The 17,658-nt window shown below is 55.5% G+C and overlaps 1 protein-coding gene and 1 long non-coding RNA gene across 4 annotated transcripts in view; one reads left to right on the top strand and one right to left on the bottom strand.

The window, feature by feature from the left end:
• The window catches only part of TTC28 (tetratricopeptide repeat domain 28), a 692,319-nt gene that overhangs the window by 663,821 nt on the left and 10,840 nt on the right, over positions 1 to 17,658 (top strand). For 2 of the 3 annotated variants that reach the window (XM_003938479.4, XM_074390787.1), the window contains 7 exons: positions 6,535 to 6,714; positions 8,517 to 9,237; positions 10,815 to 10,939; positions 13,670 to 13,901; positions 14,478 to 14,554; positions 16,282 to 16,305; positions 17,091 to 17,220. In XM_003938479.4, the coding sequence (XP_003938528.1) occupies positions 6,535 to 6,714; positions 8,517 to 9,237; positions 10,815 to 10,939; positions 13,670 to 13,901; positions 14,478 to 14,554; positions 16,282 to 16,305; positions 17,091 to 17,220 (1,489 nt within the window). The remainder of the gene's footprint in view (positions 1 to 6,534; positions 6,715 to 8,516; positions 9,238 to 10,814; positions 10,940 to 13,669; positions 13,902 to 14,477; positions 14,555 to 16,281; positions 16,306 to 17,090; positions 17,221 to 17,658) is intronic. The other variant, XM_074390786.1, reaches the window with a different exon arrangement.
• The window catches only part of LOC120361069 (uncharacterized), an 81,252-nt gene continuing 71,337 nt past the window's right edge, over positions 7,744 to 17,658 (bottom strand). The window contains exon 3 of the long non-coding RNA XR_012515387.1: positions 7,744 to 14,046. This is a non-coding gene — a long non-coding RNA (uncharacterized LOC120361069). The remainder of the gene's footprint in view (positions 14,047 to 17,658) is intronic.

Genomic DNA, 17,658 nt, shown 5'->3' with positions numbered 1-17,658 from the left:
GGGAATTTTTGTCCTTAGAAACAGTCAGACCTGGATTCCAGTTTGGGGTAGAGGATGAGGCCCTTGAGACCAGCAGCCCCACCACCAGGCTGTCTAATTGATTTCTGATTGAGACATCTGTAGTGATATTCAAATGAGGACAGCCGTCACCCAAGGACAACAAGCATTTTCACAACTGATTAGCAGGAGGAAAAATGGAGGTAATTACTGGCAAGCTGTCTGACTAAAACCAGTGGCGACAGCACCCAGGATAACCGGCAAGTTCTCACATGGTAAATGGCATTCTCACCTGGATGGCGGCTGTTAGGTGAGTGTCATCTGGGTGCTGGCTTTATTCTAGTTGGTGTTCAACGAGCAGCCATCTTAGTCTTACCCTGGCAGTTTCCAGGCAGGCCAAGGTCTTCTGCCACTGAGGGTGGAGGGATCAGGTCAGCCAAGATAGAGAGCGAGCCACCCACCCTCACTGCACAGAGGACTTGAACGGTCCCTTCAAGCTGATTTGGCTGAAGTTGGACCCTGGGTTTCAGGCAGGCCCCTCTGGCTCTTGCTGGCCATAGGTCACGTTTCTCCAATACTTTCTTCTGTTCTTCAGGCAAACCAGTGGGCTGTTGTTTGGCCAAAGGACGCAGTTGAATGGGTTGAGTGTTCACTTTTCCATTTCTGGCTGGAATACAGTATCTGCAGTCTTGGTAGGCTTCAGTCATGGTTGAGGGTGATTTCCAGGTGTGTGATCTTTGCCCAAACTGTATGTATCTACCCATGACGACAGGATTTCCCAGAAGCATCATAGAAAGGGTTCCTCTACCTTAAACGGTTCTGTTTGATAAATTTATCCCATCAAAAATATGAGTCAGGAAAAAATGTGAAGCCCTATACACAGTTCTGAGGTACCCGGATACCCTGCAGCCCTTTGCCTCTGGAACCCTTATGGCAGAGAGTACCGTCTGATTCATCCCGAGCCTAATCATTCTGAAAGCTCATGGGCTCAGGCATTTTCTTTCCCTCCCCCACGGTGATCAGAGACTTTCATTCCTCTTGCTTGTGATAGATACTGTGAACCCCTGAGAGGCCTGCTGTGTCCGCCAGTGAAAAGGAAACTCCCTGGTACAGCATGGAGGTCGCCTGCTGATCCTCTGACCTTGGCGGTCAGAGAGATCACGTCTTTCTTAAACCCCAAATTAGGACACAATCAGTGTACCATTTGATATGAGTGCTTTCTGAAGAGCTCAAGTCCCATGCTCACCAGGGCATGTACAGAAGGTCCCCGCTGACCAAAACGGCAATCAAATCCGAATCGGGATCCGTGGGGGTTGCCTGGGAGAACTGTAGGCTTGGAAACTGGACTTCGGGGTAACTGGTTGGGGGTGGCTCAGTAAGTAGGTATGGATGAGAGTGATGGTGACGTGAAGATGAGGCAGGGGAATGTGGTGGCATCTCTCTTAGTCTCTGGGTTAAAATTCGGAGCTGGATGCTCCAGAGAAGCCATTTGTGTGTTTTAACCCCATGAATGTGTATAAACACCAGAGGGAAAGGGACTGAGTAACACTGGAAAAATGACTGTGGCCCAGGAGAAAATAGTAGTATAAATAATGGGGGCGGTGTCACCTTATTCCCTTCACTGTAGGCAGTTGTAAATTCACATTACACAATACATCTGGAGTGTGTGCCAGTGCCAGGCCTGGGGCTAGATGCTTCAGCAGCCCTCTGTGCAGCTACCTTGGCCTCATAGGCCTGTGAGGAACGGATGCTAGCACTGTCCTGTGGGTTTGGAAACCACGGTGCAGAGAGATTAGCGTCTTGTTGGAGTGCTCAGAGCCCCTACTTCCACCCCTACTGGCTTCTCACCCCTCGCCTACCCATCCAGCAGTTCCAGGGCTGGGAGCACCCTGACTTGGCAGGCTGACCCAGACTCCGTGCTGGGGCCTCCCCTCAGGCCCCTGTTCCTTCCCCAGCACGCAGCTTCCCTTCCCAGGCCGCTGGACACGGCTGTTCCCCTGGGTCCATCTGGAGACAGAAACCACGCCATAAGCTAACCAGGGACTTTCATACAGAGAACGAACGATTACCTGTGAGAAGTGAGTAAGTGTAAGACAAAGGGAAGCTGTGTTGTTTTTCTCTAGGGCTGAGGGAGTGTGCCCAGTAAAGAATGAACATGGGAGGAGGTATGGTTCAGGCCACAGGACACAGAGATGTGTCCACCGTTTGGCTGGGCCGGAGCCAGTCTGGAGTTGCTGGCAAGCAGTAGCCCCAAGTGTGGGCGGGAGAGCAGCCGTCACCTTCCAGCCATGATGGGTGCCAGGGGGTCCAGGCACCTGCAGAGGCAGGAGGCCTTGGGAGTGTGGGGCCTCTGGTTTCCATGTAGAGAGGGATGTGGGAAGATTATCACCATGCCGAGACTGCAAGGTGGCAGCGGGACAGAGTTCTGGGCCCGTGGCTGGGCAGGCCCCTCCGGATGTCCTCCCCCACCGGTGACCCAGGCTGGCAGGAGAGCTGCTGCCTCCTCAGCGCCCCTCAGCGCCCTCCTCTGACACAGCTCAGCACCCTGCACGTCATGGGAGAGACAGCTGAAGGACGCAGCCTGTCTCGGAGTGGGTAGTGACAGGGGCTTCAGGACCTGAGGGGCAGTACACTGACAAGCGCTGCGCAAAGCCACCTCCAGTGCACTCGCCACCCGCCCTGTCAGAGAAACAACCCTCTCCTTGTACAGAGACTGCACCTTTACGGTACCCACCATCACTGCGCCCCAGGGCAGCCCCACAGTGCTGCGCATGCTGGCCTGCCTGCCTGGCACTGTATCTTTCCCCTTTTCTCTCACCAGGCCTGGCATAGAGAAAGTTCTCAAGCAGCATTTGCTGCCTGAACTCACATTGCCACAGTCAGGGCCACAGCCCCTTGGTGAGAGCGAAGGGCAGCACCTGAGAAGGGACAGATTCTAGTGCACCTGCCCCATCATGTTCTGCTTTCAGAAGTCCCATGACTAGAAACTGCAAAGGTCAGAACATCTGAGTCTGTGATGGAGTCTGTTGGAGACGCTGGTAGTTGCTGCTCTGTGAGCCACTTTATTGTTCAACCCTAAACCTTAAGAAACCAGCAGATGCCCTTTCCGAGGCTGACAGGCCCAGGTGTCCAGCAGAGTTTCCTTGAACGTCTGTCTTTTGCAGTATAGTTGATGATATGTAAGCTGAATAGAGATGTTGCTTTCTTTGCCCTCTTCAAGTGCACAATAGCTAATCTTTCAGTGCAAGGACAGCACACATATACCAGAGGCAGAACTCAGAAGTTTCCTGGGCATTGTCTCTAGCATGTCCAATCAGTTTCCCTGTGCCTTTTAACAGGAGCTGTCAGCCTGCCGTTCTACCCGTCTCTCCACAAGCCCACACATTTCAAAGAACAGCTGCGGCTGTCACCTGCCTCCTTTCACACAGTTTGGACAGGGGTCCCATATGGGGGCCTTCACCCAGGTTTGTATGCATGTGCCAAACTCATTACCAGCTCCCAGGCACTATGCAGGGAGGGCTCAGACCTGTACATTCGGATATGAGGTTCATCTCCCCGCCTGGACTTCAGACTTCTCCTCACCCACTAAGATCACTCTCACCAAGTCCCAGCAAATCTCCTTGTCTCCTCTCTTGGTGGGCATTGCCCTTGTCTGGATTGCTGCAGGGCATAGCCCCCTCTCCCACAGGCAGGCTGCCTCTCAGTGCTTTGCAGGGCTCTGCTTGAGAAGGTGTGGCGGGTCCTGACAGCCAAGAACCACGCTTTGTTACCGGACCTTCAGCGCCCCCACAGTCTGGCTCCCATGCCCCTCTTTAGCCTTGTGCCCAGCTCACCTGGCAACAGCATCTACCCAGGCTGGGTCTTCTCTAGTCCTCATAGACCAGAGCAGCCTCCTGGGTGGGCCCAGCATCAGCCGAGGTAGGCGCTCTCCATTCTGGGGTGACATCTTATGCTGCTGTGGGGCTGTTACGTTAGACGATACTGAGTCTCACTCAGCAGTGGCCTCTTGCGTGTATCGTATTTTTCTAAGTACAGGTTTCCAAGCAGGGACCATGTGCTAAATTTAAATGACTTCCCTACAGTCCTCAGTAGGCACATGAGGGACACCACTCAGTGGCTGATGAGAAAGCCGAGGGCCAGCTTGGGAGACTTCTGACAATAGGGCCACAGGAGATGCCCCCAGCCCTGGTGGAGTGTTGGAGAAGACAGACAAGCTGCCTCCAAGGCATGCATTCACTCAATCATTAGGCTTGTGCTGCAGGCGAGGTTTTGTGGGTAGAGTTAGTTAGCAGAGTTCTGCAAAGACGTGCTGCCAGTGAATGTTTGCTCTGCGTGGATTCCAGCCTCTCCCCGTTTTTTCAGCTTGCCCAGCTTCCCTCTGGGTCACGCGGTTAGGTGGTGTCACAACCAGGGACTTGTCAGAGTGGCATGTTTCCTGGTGAAGGCAGTAGCCTGTGGGATGACATCTGGCAGAAACTTACTATGGTTTGGGCCTGGGTGGCAGGAGCCCAGCGAGGACCTACAGGGCTGGGGCTGGCATCTTGTCACAACAAAGACCTTCGACTCTGCAACAGTGGAGTGTGGGTCCAGCTTTGTGCATGGCAGATGGCTGAAGCCTCACACTGCCCATTCTCAGGCAGCACGGCTCTCACCGAGCAGCAGGGGGTCACCAGGGTCAGGGCACCATCCGCTGTGCCACTGCAGCTCATTCAAGGTTCACTGGCACACTTGGATGGCATGGTGGCACTGCCCTCCCGAGCAGCCCCCGGAGCCATCTCTGCCTGCGGAGCCAGGGGCTTCAGATGTGGCCCATGGCAGGCCATGGGCCCAGGTGCCTACAGCTCGCTCTTTCTCCTCCCTGTGCTAACCTAGAGCTCATCCGCAGACAGTGTTGGGGTTACTGTGACATACCCCCACTTCTTCCTGCCTGGGTTGCATAATCGCACAGTGATTCGTTTACCTCCTCTTGGGAAATACTGTAGCTCTTTTTTGAGTCTTGCTGTGTCACCAAGGCTGGAGTGCAGTGGTACAGTCTTGGCTCACTACAACCTTCGCCCGGGTTGTAGTGGGTTCAAGCTATTCTCCTGCCTCAGCCTTCTGAGTAGCTGGGACTACAGGTGTTTGCCAGCACACCTGGCTAATTTTGTATTTTTAGTAGAGACAGGGTTTCACCATGTTGACCTCCGGACCTCAGGTGACCTGCCCACCTTGGGCTCCCAAAGTGCCAGGATTACAGGTGTGAGCCACTGTGCCCTGTCCTGTAGCTCTTACAGCAAACAAACGAACAAATTGGCCTAATCATTTTTATTTCTGCTTTTGCTAGATGGAGCTAGAATTTTATTTTTAAAGGAAAGAAAAAAAAAAAAAAACATAGGGGTTTACAAAGACTGAACGTCCGCCAGGCATGTGTCACTTTGGGTTAGCCAAGTGCCCTGCCACCCTCAGCCAGCTGCCCATGGCTGCACATCAGACAGGTCAAGCGAGCACATTCGCTTCCCCGGGCATAGTGGCACCCTGGTGGGTGTCCACTTGTCAGCCACTCCTCAGCAGATGGGGTTGGGGGGGGGGCAGGCCAGCTCCACCCATGGCACCCGGTGCTACACAGGCTCTGTGGACCTGGTACCTTCTCGGCAGGCTCTGGGCTGCAGCAGCAGCTTCCATGCCACCTGTGTTCACCTCAGCCTGTGCGGACCCAGCTCCAAGATCGTTGCCTGCTGCTCCCCCTAAGAGCCCGCAGCCCTAGCCTTGCTCTACAGTGAACGGGAATGAGCCCGTGTCTGCTGTGGTTGTGTGCACACTCTGCCTTGGGTCTTCATGCCAGCCTTTCAAGAGGGATGGGAGTCATCTGTGCTTTGGGTCCTCTCACGTCCCCAGAGGGAACAAGTGGGGACAGCACCACCCAAGCCCAGAGCCAAGGGGCCACTCTTTCCTCAGAGGAGGTCACAAAAGGTCCTAGAGCCCAGACCCTCCCCTTCTCCAGGGGCTGTCATGCCAGCCCCCAGACCTCCCGTACTCACTCTGAATTTCTAGCCTCTTGTCCACTGAAATGGAAAACATCCTGTTTTGAGAGGAGCTATTCCCACCCATTCTCAGGTGTGCAGTACAGGCCCCTGCACTGGTCCTTTGGGGTACACTGCAACTCCCAGATCCCTTTGTGGGACAATGCCCTCTGCATTCATTTCCTGCCTCCTGTAGGAACATCTGGATCTACCTGGGTCTGCTTTTGTCTTTGTGGGCCATCCCCCTCATGGCCTGTGACCTTGGTCTCCCACCCACTCCAGGTTCCTGTGAACTTCCAGAAATTCTCCTCTGTCTCAGGACTGTGAGGCAGATGGACACTGCCAGGTCAGCCCTCGCCAGTCCGTGAGCAAGCATGCCTCTTGGTGACGCTCCTGCAGGGCTGTGACCTGGCCCCTGCCCCATGGCCCTCCACACACCCACAGGTCTTGCCTGCTCAATCTTGCATCACCAGGCTGCGGCTCAGGTCATCTTGGTGCCTGCTGGGCCCATGTCAGCCTCCCCATGCTTGCTCCGCAGGGCCTGATGCACTCCAGCGGCCCCGTGGGCCGGCACCGGCAGCTCATCCTGGTTCTGGAGGGGGAGCTCTACCTCATTCCTTTCGCCCTCCTGAAGGGAAGCTCCTCCAACGAGTACCTCTACGAGCGCTTCGGCCTCCTCGCTGTCCCCTCCATCCGCTCCCTTAGCATGCAGTCCAAGGTAAGGCTCATACACATGGTGGGGGGCCGGGGAGCTTGTTCTCGGGTCACGAGACGCTGTCTACCCGGTTGGACTGGGCTGTGTTACTGAGGCATAGCTGTGCTCTCCTAAAAGTGTTGGTTTTATGATTTGCACACAAGTAGCATGACTTTAGAGTAGGTCTGTCCAAAAGTGGGGCATGGCCCTCAGGACCCCTGGCCATTCTCTGCTACCTCGAGAAGCCACAGTTTGTGTCATTTCTAAGTTTCTTTGCTGTGACATCAGGGTCCTGAGCTGCTCTGAGGCACACAGCCAGGCTTGAGGCCTGACTGAGCACCTGAGGGAACTGGTCACTTCCCATCCACACAGTGCCCAGTGGGCACAGCAGAGCCACCCAGTTCACCTGGCCCTCGAGCTGACTGCTCACCGGGACCTAGGTAGGGAGGGCAGACAAGCAAAAGTGGAGTTGAGTGGAAAACAGCCTGACGGGCCGATGGCACTGAGAACAAGTCAGGTGGCTTTCAGGGGACAGGCGGGGACACAGCAACACCCCCAAATCAAGAGAGTAACAGTGGGCCGCCCTGAGTTATGGGTCTCACCCCACAGCCACCCTTGGCCCTGCCCACCTGATTAGAAACTTCTGAGCCAGGCTTTAATTTTCTTCCCCTTCTCCAAACTCTCAGACCCCCAAATCCTGGCTTCCCTGTGAGCCCTCCAGTCCCACAGGGCCCTGCACCCGCCTGGCATTCCGCCTGCAGCATCCCTGCCTGCCCGGCTGCAGGACTGTCTTTACCACAGGGGTCTGCATTGCTCCGTCCTCCAACTTCCAGATGCCCTCGAGCTGTCAGTTGCTCTTAGGGCCCTCACACCCCATCTGCCCCCAGTACCCCACGGCAGGCCAGGTGGGTCTAGTCAGATGGGCCTCTTCACAGTGGTGGAAAGCGCTGGGAATCTCAGATAGGAAGTGAGCTTCCTTCTGGGATTCTCGATGCTGCCACCACCCATCGGCCCACGGCACCAGCTGACAGCACTCAGGGTATCAGACGCCACCACCTTCAGAAAGCTTTTATTTCGATGACAACAGCCAGCTAGCTAGCTGGTGGTAGCTTAACCAGAGACCTGGAAGAGGCCATCTCCTCCAGGCACCTGGTGTTTCTCTTACCCAGAGTTTAAGGAATCACCAAGCAGAGGCACTAAAAAGTTATTTTGAAATACTTCATACTTAATGTTTCCCAAAAAGTATCAAAAGTCATCATAGTGGAAATTCAGAGACGTGACTGGGCTTCTTTATGCTGATTTTCTCATTCAGTGATACTGTTTACTTTGCAGCATGTAAGGCGGAAGGGAACTAGAATTTTGTCAGTATACAGAGCTTCTTAGAGGACTTTGTTTAGCCCTCTCCCGCCAGGAGTGGTTTGCTTGCTTGCACCATTTAAATAGAATCACTTCTCAAGGCCCCCTGACTCCCAGGACTGGGCCTCCTCTTAGGAGCCCCACAGAGAGGTCTGTGGGAACGAGGATTGTGGAGCAGGCTGGCTGTCCCAGGTTCCACGGCCTCTGTCCACTCTGCCATGTCGGGGCCTCCTCCTCCTGCAGTCCTCTCGGGACTCCCACCATCCAGTCCTGATTTTCAAGAGCTCATGATGGCAGGCGGGATTCTCAGTAAGTTAGGCACCTGTGTCAAAAAGAAGTTGAAAAATAAGAGTGAATGAAGTGACCCAAGCTTGACCAGCAAAGAGCTGGTCACCCCTGTACTCGGCTGACCACCGCTGGGCAGCCTGGCCGTTCTGACGTGTGGTCTGCTTTGTCCCCTCCCCTCCTAGTCTCACCTACGGAAGAACCCGCCTACATACTCCAGCTCCACATCCATGGCGGCTGTCATCGGCAACCCCAAGCTCCCAGCGGCCGTGATGGACAGGTGGCTGTGGGGGCCCATGCCATCAGCCGAGGAAGAGGCCTACATGGTGTCCGAGCTGCTGGGCTGCCAGCCCCTAGTGGGCAGTGTGGCCACCAAGGAGAGAGTCATGAGCGCCCTGACCCAGGCGGAGTGCGTCCACTTTGCCACCCACATCTCCTGGAAGCTGTCGGCCCTGGTCCTCACGCCCAGCACAGACGGCAACCCTGCGGGCAGCAAGAGCTCCTTCGGCCACCCCTACACGATCCCCGAGTCCCTGCGGGTGCAGGACGATGCCAGTGATGGAGAGAGCATCTCGGACTGCCCGCCCTTGCAGGAGCTCCTGCTCACGGCCGCTGACATCCTGGACCTGCAGCTGCCCGTGAAGCTGGTGGTGCTCGGCTCCTCCCAGGAGTCCAACAGCAAAGTCACAGCTGACGGGGTCATTGCGCTGACAAGGGCCTTCCTGGCTGCCGGCGCTCAGTGTGTCCTTGTGTCTCTGTGGCCTGCGCCAGTGGCTGCTTCCAAGATGTTCATCCACGCCTTCTACTCATCCCTGCTCAACGGCCTGAAAGCCAGCGCTGCCCTGGGGGAGGCCATGAAGGCGGTGCAGAGCAGCAAGGCCTTCTCGCACCCCTCCAACTGGGCAGGTGGGAGCTCGGCCGGCTGCGGGCGCCTGTCAAGGCCTGGGCCTCAGTCCACATAGTCCTTCGATTTTATTCTCAAAGTGGGGCTGGGGAGGGCAGGACAGGGGCTGCCTGTGTGCCAAGGCTTGCTTCTGTCAAATGAGTTTTTCCTACTATTGAGATCATCTTTGGACCAGGAAGCAACAAAACCATTTGCCATGAAAGCATGAATGTAGAACCCCTCCAGATGTCAGGGTGCACTGGATGACCCATTCCGTGGCACCTCATTTAAACCATGACCGTAGAAAGGGGTGTGCGGTAAAGACTCAGGATGGATGTCGCTCCCCACCCTGGCAGTGTGGCCTGAGATAGGTTATTTCCCTCTCTGCAGCTGTGTCCTCAGAGGTAACAAGGGGATGGCGGTGGTGCTCATGACGCCCCCCGGTGCACCTTGGGGCGGGTCTGTAGGAAGTGCACCGAGTATCCTGTGAAGCTTCAGGCCCTGCATGTTCTGGAACACATGCTTTTAGTTAGGCTGCCTAGAGGGTGACAGACGGTCTAGGGTCTAGGGAGCGAAGAGAGAACGTTCCTGTGATTTCTGGTCACAGGGGCGTGGGAAGGGAGGCACCCCTCCGGTGTACAGAGCTGCCTCTCAGCTCCAGGCACCAACCTGCTTCCCCTGGGGTCCCTGTGGGAAGGTGCCCACAGCAGTCACTCAGAGGGCTCTGCTGTGCAGGAGACCCTGCCAGGCCAAGACTCAGAGTGCAAACTACTCTCTGGGCTTGTTCCCTTACCCAGAAAGTAGAGGTGAGCCCTGTGGTTTCCATTAGTGCCTTCGCCATACAAGTCCTGTGCTACATGCTCCTGGCAGTCAGACGGGGCTCTGGGCCCCACAGAACCTGCTGCAGGGCTTGTGGGAACCCCCTCTCCTGTCTGTGCAGGCCTTCCCGTGTGCCATGGAATTTTGAAAAAGGTCTTTAGTTTTGCTGACACATAATTTAAGTTCTAACTTTGTTCTGGATGAAACAATTTTTAGTGGTGCTCTCCTGTTACCTTTAAAAATAGGTCATTCTACCAAAACCTAAAATGCAATTAAAAAAAAAAAAAAAAAAGAAAAAAGAAAAAAAAAATAGGTCATTCTCAGGCTGGGTGTGGTGGCTCACACCTGTAATCCCAGCACTTTGGGAGGCCGAGGCAGGCTGATCACGAGGTCAAGACATCGAGACCATCCTGGCCAACATGGGGAAACCCCATCTCGACTAAAATACAAAAATTATCTCGGTGTGGTGGTGCACGCCTGTAGTCCTAGCTACTCAGTAGGCTGAGGCAGAATTACTTGAATGCAGGAGGCAGAGGTTGCAGTGAGCCGAGATTGTGCCATTGCACTCCAGCCTGGCGACAGGGCGAGACTGTCTCAAAAAAAAAAAGGTAGACAAAAGGGTGCCCCATCGTTGCCCTGGAGTCAGATGCTGTAGTCCAGCCTGTGAGCCACTTGCTCTTTCTGCTGGGTTAACTGTGAGACGCAAGTGAGCCCTTGAAGCCGGGGTGGGGCTGGGGGTCTCCAGCCACCCTGCTGAAGTGCCCTCCCGTGCTCTCCGCAGGGTTCATGCTCATCGGGAGTGACGTTAAGCTGAACAGCCCCTCATCACTCATTGGCCAGGCCCTCACAGAGATCCTGCAGCACCCAGAGCGCGCACGGGACGCCCTGCGAGTGCTCCTGCACCTGGTAAGTGGGCCGGGCTGCACAAGAAGGGGAAGGCAAGGTTTCCTTACATTGGGATGTGAGCAGTTGGAGAGGACATCATGACTGTGGCCGTGTCCAGGATGCCCCTGGGTTGAGCCTTCTTGGGAGACCCTCATCCCAGCAAAGCATAAAGTGGGCAGCATCCCCAGGATGAGCCCACTGGCCTGAGTAGTGGGCACAGTGTGTGGTGCCATATAGGTGGCTTAGCAGTACTCGCTGGGGTCCTGGGGGAAAGGCAGCCACTGACAGTGACCCATAGCCTAAGCTGCTTCTAGGCCATGTGGCTTTGGGAAAGTCACTTTGTCTCTCTGAGCCTCAATGTTCCCATCCGGAAGGGGGATAAAAGTTTAACATCTCAAGGTTGTTATGAGGATTTAAGAAAATTGAGCACTTGGTGCATAGTAGTCTGAAGTGGAGAGATAGTTTTACCATCAGATGACGCTAGTCTGCCCCTAATGAGTCCACGTCTGATCATGCCCTTGAAGAGCCTGCGCCAACATCTGTGGAGCCCAGGCGAGGGCACCCGTCTACATGTGTAAAAGTCATCAAATGAGTCAAACAGTGACGTAAAACTTGTTTCATCCTCCTACCTTGGTAACATCCTGGACAGCCATTTCAAATCATTTAGAGTGCTGTGTCCGAAAGACCAGCCCTGACCCACCCCATCTCTTTCTGGCCCAGTGCCAGCCTTGGGCCCCTGCAGCATGGGTGGGCAGCTATGCCACAGCCAAGCTCCTTCCAAACCTGCCAGACCCCAGGGCCTCCTTGCAGGCTGGTTACTGCACAGTCTGGCTCTGTCTATGGTTAAGACGGAGGACCCGGGGGCAGCATCCATGCAGGCCTGGGAGCGAGCATGTCTTCTGGGCTGTGCAGACTTCTTGCCCATGGGTTGGGCCTGAACAGGAGGGCCTTAGACCCATGGCACCTGGGCATGGGCATGGTAGTTCTCTATGCACTCCTGAGGATAGAGTCACACACATTTCTTAAGGTTGGGGTCTCTTCAGGCCTGAAAGCCATCAATATGTGAACACTGGCCGGGCGCGGTGGCTCACGCCTGTAATCCCAGCACTTTGGGAGGCCGAGGCGGGTGGATCACGAGGTCAGGAGATCGAGACCATCCTGGTCAACATGGTGAAACCCCGTCTCTACTAAAAATACAAAAATTAGCTGGGCATGGTGGTGCGTGCCTGTAATCCCAGCTACTCGGAAGGCGGAGGCAGGAGAATTGCCTGAGCCCAGGAGGCGGAGGTTGAGGTGAGCCGAGATCGCGCCATTGCACTCCAGCCTGGGTAACAAGAACGAAACTCCGTCTCAAAAAAAAAAAAAAGTGAACACTGTGCCCAGCAAGCCCCCAGAGCTCAGACCAGGTTCGAGACAGCCCACACCCAGGGTGTTGGGAAGCCCTCTCCACTGTTCCGTGTGTCTGGAAACTGCATGGAGCCTTTCAGTTCTCAGATCCCTGTCACCCCCAAAGTCCCTGCATCCTTGCCGCCACCGCACACTGCTTTTTTGGGGTAATGGAACTGCCCTCTCTACCCATTAGGCCACCTCCTCCCAGGCCAGGCCTCTCAGCTGCCCCACATGGCCTTGAGGCACCTCAGGCACATTGAAGGGTTTTCCCTTCCTTGGCACTATCTCAAGTTGCCCAGTCCCTACCTTCTAACTCCTCTTGGAGACTCCTGACCCACTGTACAGTGTGTCTTGGAGGTCCCACTGCTCGAGGGACAGCCGGGGCGGATCGTCTGTCCTCCCAGGCAGGCTCATTTCCTCCTATCTGGGACGCTGAGCCCCGGCATCCCAGTGTTTACCCACTTAAAAAGTCTCAAGTGACATCTTGGACCACTCTTGCCCCTCCAGTGAGGGCACATGTGCCTCACAGGGCATTCAACATCCTAGAGTGGACAGGGGTTTCCACCAGAGAGAGGCCTACCCAGGGAGGCCTGATGAAAACTGCACTGCTTTCTGGTGTGGTTCTTTTGGGGGGCAGAGTTGGGGTCTCACTATGTTGCTCAGGCTGGTCTTGAACTCCTGGGCTCAAGTGATCTGCCAGTCTTGGGTTCCCAAAGTGCTGGGATTATAGGCATGAGCCTCCGCACCCCTCAGCTGCCCCCACTTAACCTTGAGGACCTGCACTCCTGTTGAAACACTCATGTAATTCATGCAGCAGTGACTTGGGCGACTCCAGTGTACAAGTGCCAGGCACCTGTTCAGGCCCTGGAGGACAGGAGGGCACTTCCCAGTGGAGGGAGGTATAGGCTCCAGAGGCCAGTGTGGAGGGACCAAGGCTGAGTGGGAGCAACAGGGAAGAAGGGCACTGCCAGCCAAGACCCCATAATGGGGCTGGGCTGTGGCAGTGAGGGAAGGTTCTGAAGGGCCTGAGGGTTTATCTTAGTGGGCAGGCCCCTGGCCTGTGTGTGGAGACAGCGCTTTACTCTCTGTGGAGTGTGTGGAAGGGGTGGTTTAGGGGAGGGACAGAACCCTTCTGTTGTACCAGCCCTTGAGGGCTCGGGTTGTAAAATCCTTCCTCCGTGCCCTCCCTTGCAAAATACCTGGCCAGTGCCCCAGTGTTATAGCCTCAGGCCTGGCCACGTGGGCTAAGTGGGGTTGCAGCAGTCAGCCTTGCTTCGCTCCTGGGGCTTTGTGTACCCTCCAAGCCACATGGGCAGAAACCAGGGCTGGCCCAGGTCTCTGACTCACCCCCAACTCCCCCAGGTGGAGAAGTCCCTGCAGCGCATCCAGAATGGGCAGCGCAACGCCATGTACACGTCCCAGCAGAGCGTGGAGAACAAAGTGGGCGGCATCCCTGGCTGGCAGACCCTCCTCACTGCTGTGGGCTTCCGGCTGGACCCCCCGGCCAGTGGCTTACCAGCGGCTGTCTTCTTCCCAACCTCTGACCCGGGCGACCGGCTCCAGCAGTGCAGCAGCACCATCCAGTCCCTGCTGGGTGAGCTGTGGGCGCAGGGCTGGGGTAGCAGGCGGAACAGTTGGTGACCCTGGGCCCTGCATTCATGAGGATGCTGGATGTCAGCTAGGAGCAGGAGGGTGTCCTGAGAAATGGCAGGGTGCCCCAGACACGAGCTTCTCCACACCTGGAGGAAACGAGGGCCATTGACCTGCTGTTGCCATGTGTGATGGCAGGCATTTGTGCTCAGCTTGTGCTGCCTCTTCCCGGGACGACGGGAGGTCATGCTGGCAGACACTGGCCATTTTTGCCATTGTCATCTGCAGCCGTGTGGCCAACCCCCGGGTGAAGCTAGGCGCTTGACTTGTGGTGCTGCCTGGGTCCTGGGAGTGTGGCCATGCCTAGAACTGTGGCAGGGTCAGGACTCCCCCCACGTCCACCCCCCTTCCTGGGAAACCACACTGTCCCTTTCCGAGTCCTACACAGACACATGTGTCCAGCTGTGCTGAGCTTCTGAAAAATGCCACCAATGCAGAAGATGTAGGGTTCTTTCCCGGGGAAGGTGGCAGTCTGTGGGTGCGAGGCCCTTCTAACTTCTTCCCTTTTTTCTTGAGTTAGGTCTGCCCAATCCTGCCCTCCAGGCCCTTTGCAAACTCATCACTGCCTCAGAGACGGGCGAGCAGCTCATCAGCCGGGTAAGTCAAGCCTGGAGGGCTGAGGCAGGGCCTGAGCCCCATGCCGATTTGGAAAGGCAGAGCAACTTGGCTTAAATAGGAACCTGTAAGTTCATGTCGTCTGCCTTTGTGATTCGGAGGAGGTGGTGAGGGCTGGGAAAGAGCAGCCCTCCCCGACAAGTGCCGTTTCCATCTATGACGGCAAGGCATCCATGCCAGGAGCGCTGCCCCTTACTGGGATGACGGCAGGATGTGCTATTAGCATTGTCATGGGCATCTGTGGCCTTGATGAAGCTCTGCAGCCAACCCCATGGTAAAGCTGGGTGCCTGAATCGGGCACGGAGGGGCAGGCTTGCACAGTGTTCTCACCGGGTGCTGAGCCCAGAGCATCAACAGCCTTCAGAGGATGCTTCTGGGGCCCCCATCACCTGTGGTCTCAGGGCGTTTCCTGAAATCTCCATTCAGTGGGCTCCTGAACCTTGTCCTCCTCACCACCTTTTCAGCAGATTGACAAGTGTTACAGCCACTCTCCCCCCGCTACCAGGTGTGGGCCAGCCCGTCAAGACGGGTGCAGGTGCGCCCATACTTTAATCAGAGGTCTTACCATGCCTGAAACAAGACAGTCACCGAGGCGAAGCAGGGAACTCTAATGCAGGATACTGCTTAGCAGATGTGCTTCCTTTCAGGAAAATCGAGCTCTAGGTCAGGAGTTCAGGGGGTTCCGATTCTCAGCACCATGTAGGTGCTCTGCAGCTTGGCCTGGGAGCTTCTCAGTACCTATGCTCTACCACTCTACTCTGGCCAGTCAGAGTCCAGGCCAAGCTCCAGGGGCACAGCTGTGGGAAGACTTCTGGCGGTTGGAGCAGCTCTTGAAGAGCACAGAGCTGCTTTTCTGGCCATATTGGAATGTCACAATTTGAAAAAGTAATATACATTGTTATTGGAGATATTTGCCAGCCAACTTCACTTAAGCAAAAATATTTCTATAGAGAAATAAAGCCACTCCATCCAGTATTAGCCTCTGAAACTGAGTGCTGCCTGGAGCTTCCTTTCACCTGGGGCTGTTTCCACCTGGATTTGAAACTTAGAACCAACAGTGACCTGTCCCCTTGGCTGAGTCCCTGCTCATTTTGTAATAAGTGTGTTATGCCTGCTTGTTGAACAGCTTCAGGAAGACACTTCCAGAACATTGCACATTAAAGCATCCTGAACCCAGGCGCTCTAGAGGTCTGTGTTCTACAGAATCTGAAAGCCAGAATTGTTTGCAGAGCTATGCTGAGAGGCCAAAAGAGCCAGTTGCTTAATTTCTTGCTTTTGATGGGAGCACAGGGGCTTTCTGCCTGATATGCTGTGGGGCCCTAGGGACATGTCCCGCAGCTGCCCCCAGCGGCGGCAGCTGGTGGACCTTTCCTGGGTCACTCGGGAACCAGGGACTTTGGTTTCTTGAGCCGGCTACAGATGCCCGCTGCGCTCTTTCCCTCCTGAGCCTCTACTGGCTGGGGAGGGAGGCCTGGCTGACGCTGCCCCTGAGCCCCTGGACCCGCACGCGGCTGGCCTGGGTGTGGCTGTCCGTTCTCCTGTGTGTCCCCTGCTGACTCTTGCTCCTCTCCCCTCCCGGTCAGAGCCCGGGCCTGGTGTGGCGCTTCCTAAACAGTGATCAGCTCGTGTTGCATAACAGCCTGTGCTTGAGTCTAAACTCTTCTCTCTCTCTCTTTTTCTTTCTTTTTCTTATAATCTGCTGGCCGAAGGCTGTTAAAAATATGGTTGGAATGGTGAGTACTACTTTAAGTAGCAACTGTCGTCAGGTGAGCCCCTCCACCCGCCCACCCCCGAGTCTCCCTGGGCAGTCTGAGCTCGGGGTGCACGTGCTGTCTAACGGAGCCACGCAGGCTGTGGCGCTCCAGGCTGGCGCCCACTGCCACTGGCTCCGGCGGCCTGTCCCCTCCTCTGCTCTGGCTCCCCTCTTCCTGCTCCACCCTTCTTGTGTCCTTGATTTGACCCCTTAAGGTCTACCAGAACAGCAGGGGCAGAACCAGCTCTGAGTGAGTGACACTCCGTGAACCCACACACAGACCCCTGAGGAGAAGTCACAGACCCCGAGATCTGAAAGGAAATGGACACTTGAGTGGGCCACGTGGGTTAGTCCTTGAGCTCCGAGGCTCTAGGATGTAACCAGGTTCCTCTTCGCCATCCGCCTCAAAGTTCTAAAGATGACTTAAGAGGGAGGTGGCTGGTCCCCTAACTCATCCCTTCGACTCTCCACGGCCCCTCCTCTGAGGCTCTCCCACACCCGAGGGAAGACGCGAGTCTGGAGGTAGAACCAGGCCTGGGCCCCGGCCCCCGCAGGCCACACAGCCTCTTGTCCCACTGCCCCATGAGCTTCCCACAGAGAGGACAGTAGGTATGACGGCACCCGAAAAGGAATTTCAAATGCTACACACACGTGAGGGTCATTAGCGATGCCAGTGACAGGTGACATGAGAATAATGGGTCGAGTCCTGAGGCGGGGTGGCGGGGAAGGAGACACAGCCTGCTCATGTTGTCCTCCCTCCCTCAGCTCCACCAGGTGCTGGTTCAGCTCCAGGCTGGCGAGAAGGAGCAGGACTTGGCATCAGCTCCCATTCAGGTCTCGATCAGCGTCCAGCTGTGGCGGCTCCCGGGATGCCACGAGTTCCTGGCAGCTCTAGGTAGGCCGAGCATCCTTGACTTAATGGGTTCTTTAATTCAATTTTTTAAGTCTCTGTTTTTCCTGCTGGTTTCTACCAGGCAAAGTATCTCAATGTCTTCTGAAATATTATTTTAAAATAGTTAACGCAGGCTGGGTACAGTGGCTCATGCCTGTAATCCTAGAGCTTTGGGAGGCTGAATGGGGAGGATCACTTGAGTGGAATTTGAGTCCAGCTGGGCAACAGAGGGAGACCCCATCTCTACAACAATTAAAAAAAAAAAAACAGCTTGGCATGGTGGTACATTCGTGTAGTCGCAGCTCCTCAGGAGGACTCAGGCAGGAGGATCTCTTGAGCCTGGGAGTTTGAAACTGCAGTGAGCTCCACTGTCCAGCCTGGGTGACAGAATGAGACTCTTTTTTTCCTTCCAAAAAAAAAAGTTAACTTAGATTCTAGTGG

Source organism: Saimiri boliviensis, chromosome 21 (genome assembly GCF_048565385.1).
Source record: "Saimiri boliviensis isolate mSaiBol1 chromosome 21, mSaiBol1.pri, whole genome shotgun sequence".
In the NCBI taxonomy this organism is placed as follows: Eukaryota; Metazoa; Chordata; class Mammalia; order Primates; family Cebidae; genus Saimiri; species Saimiri boliviensis.
This window is presented reverse-complemented; position numbering and strand designations above follow the sequence as displayed.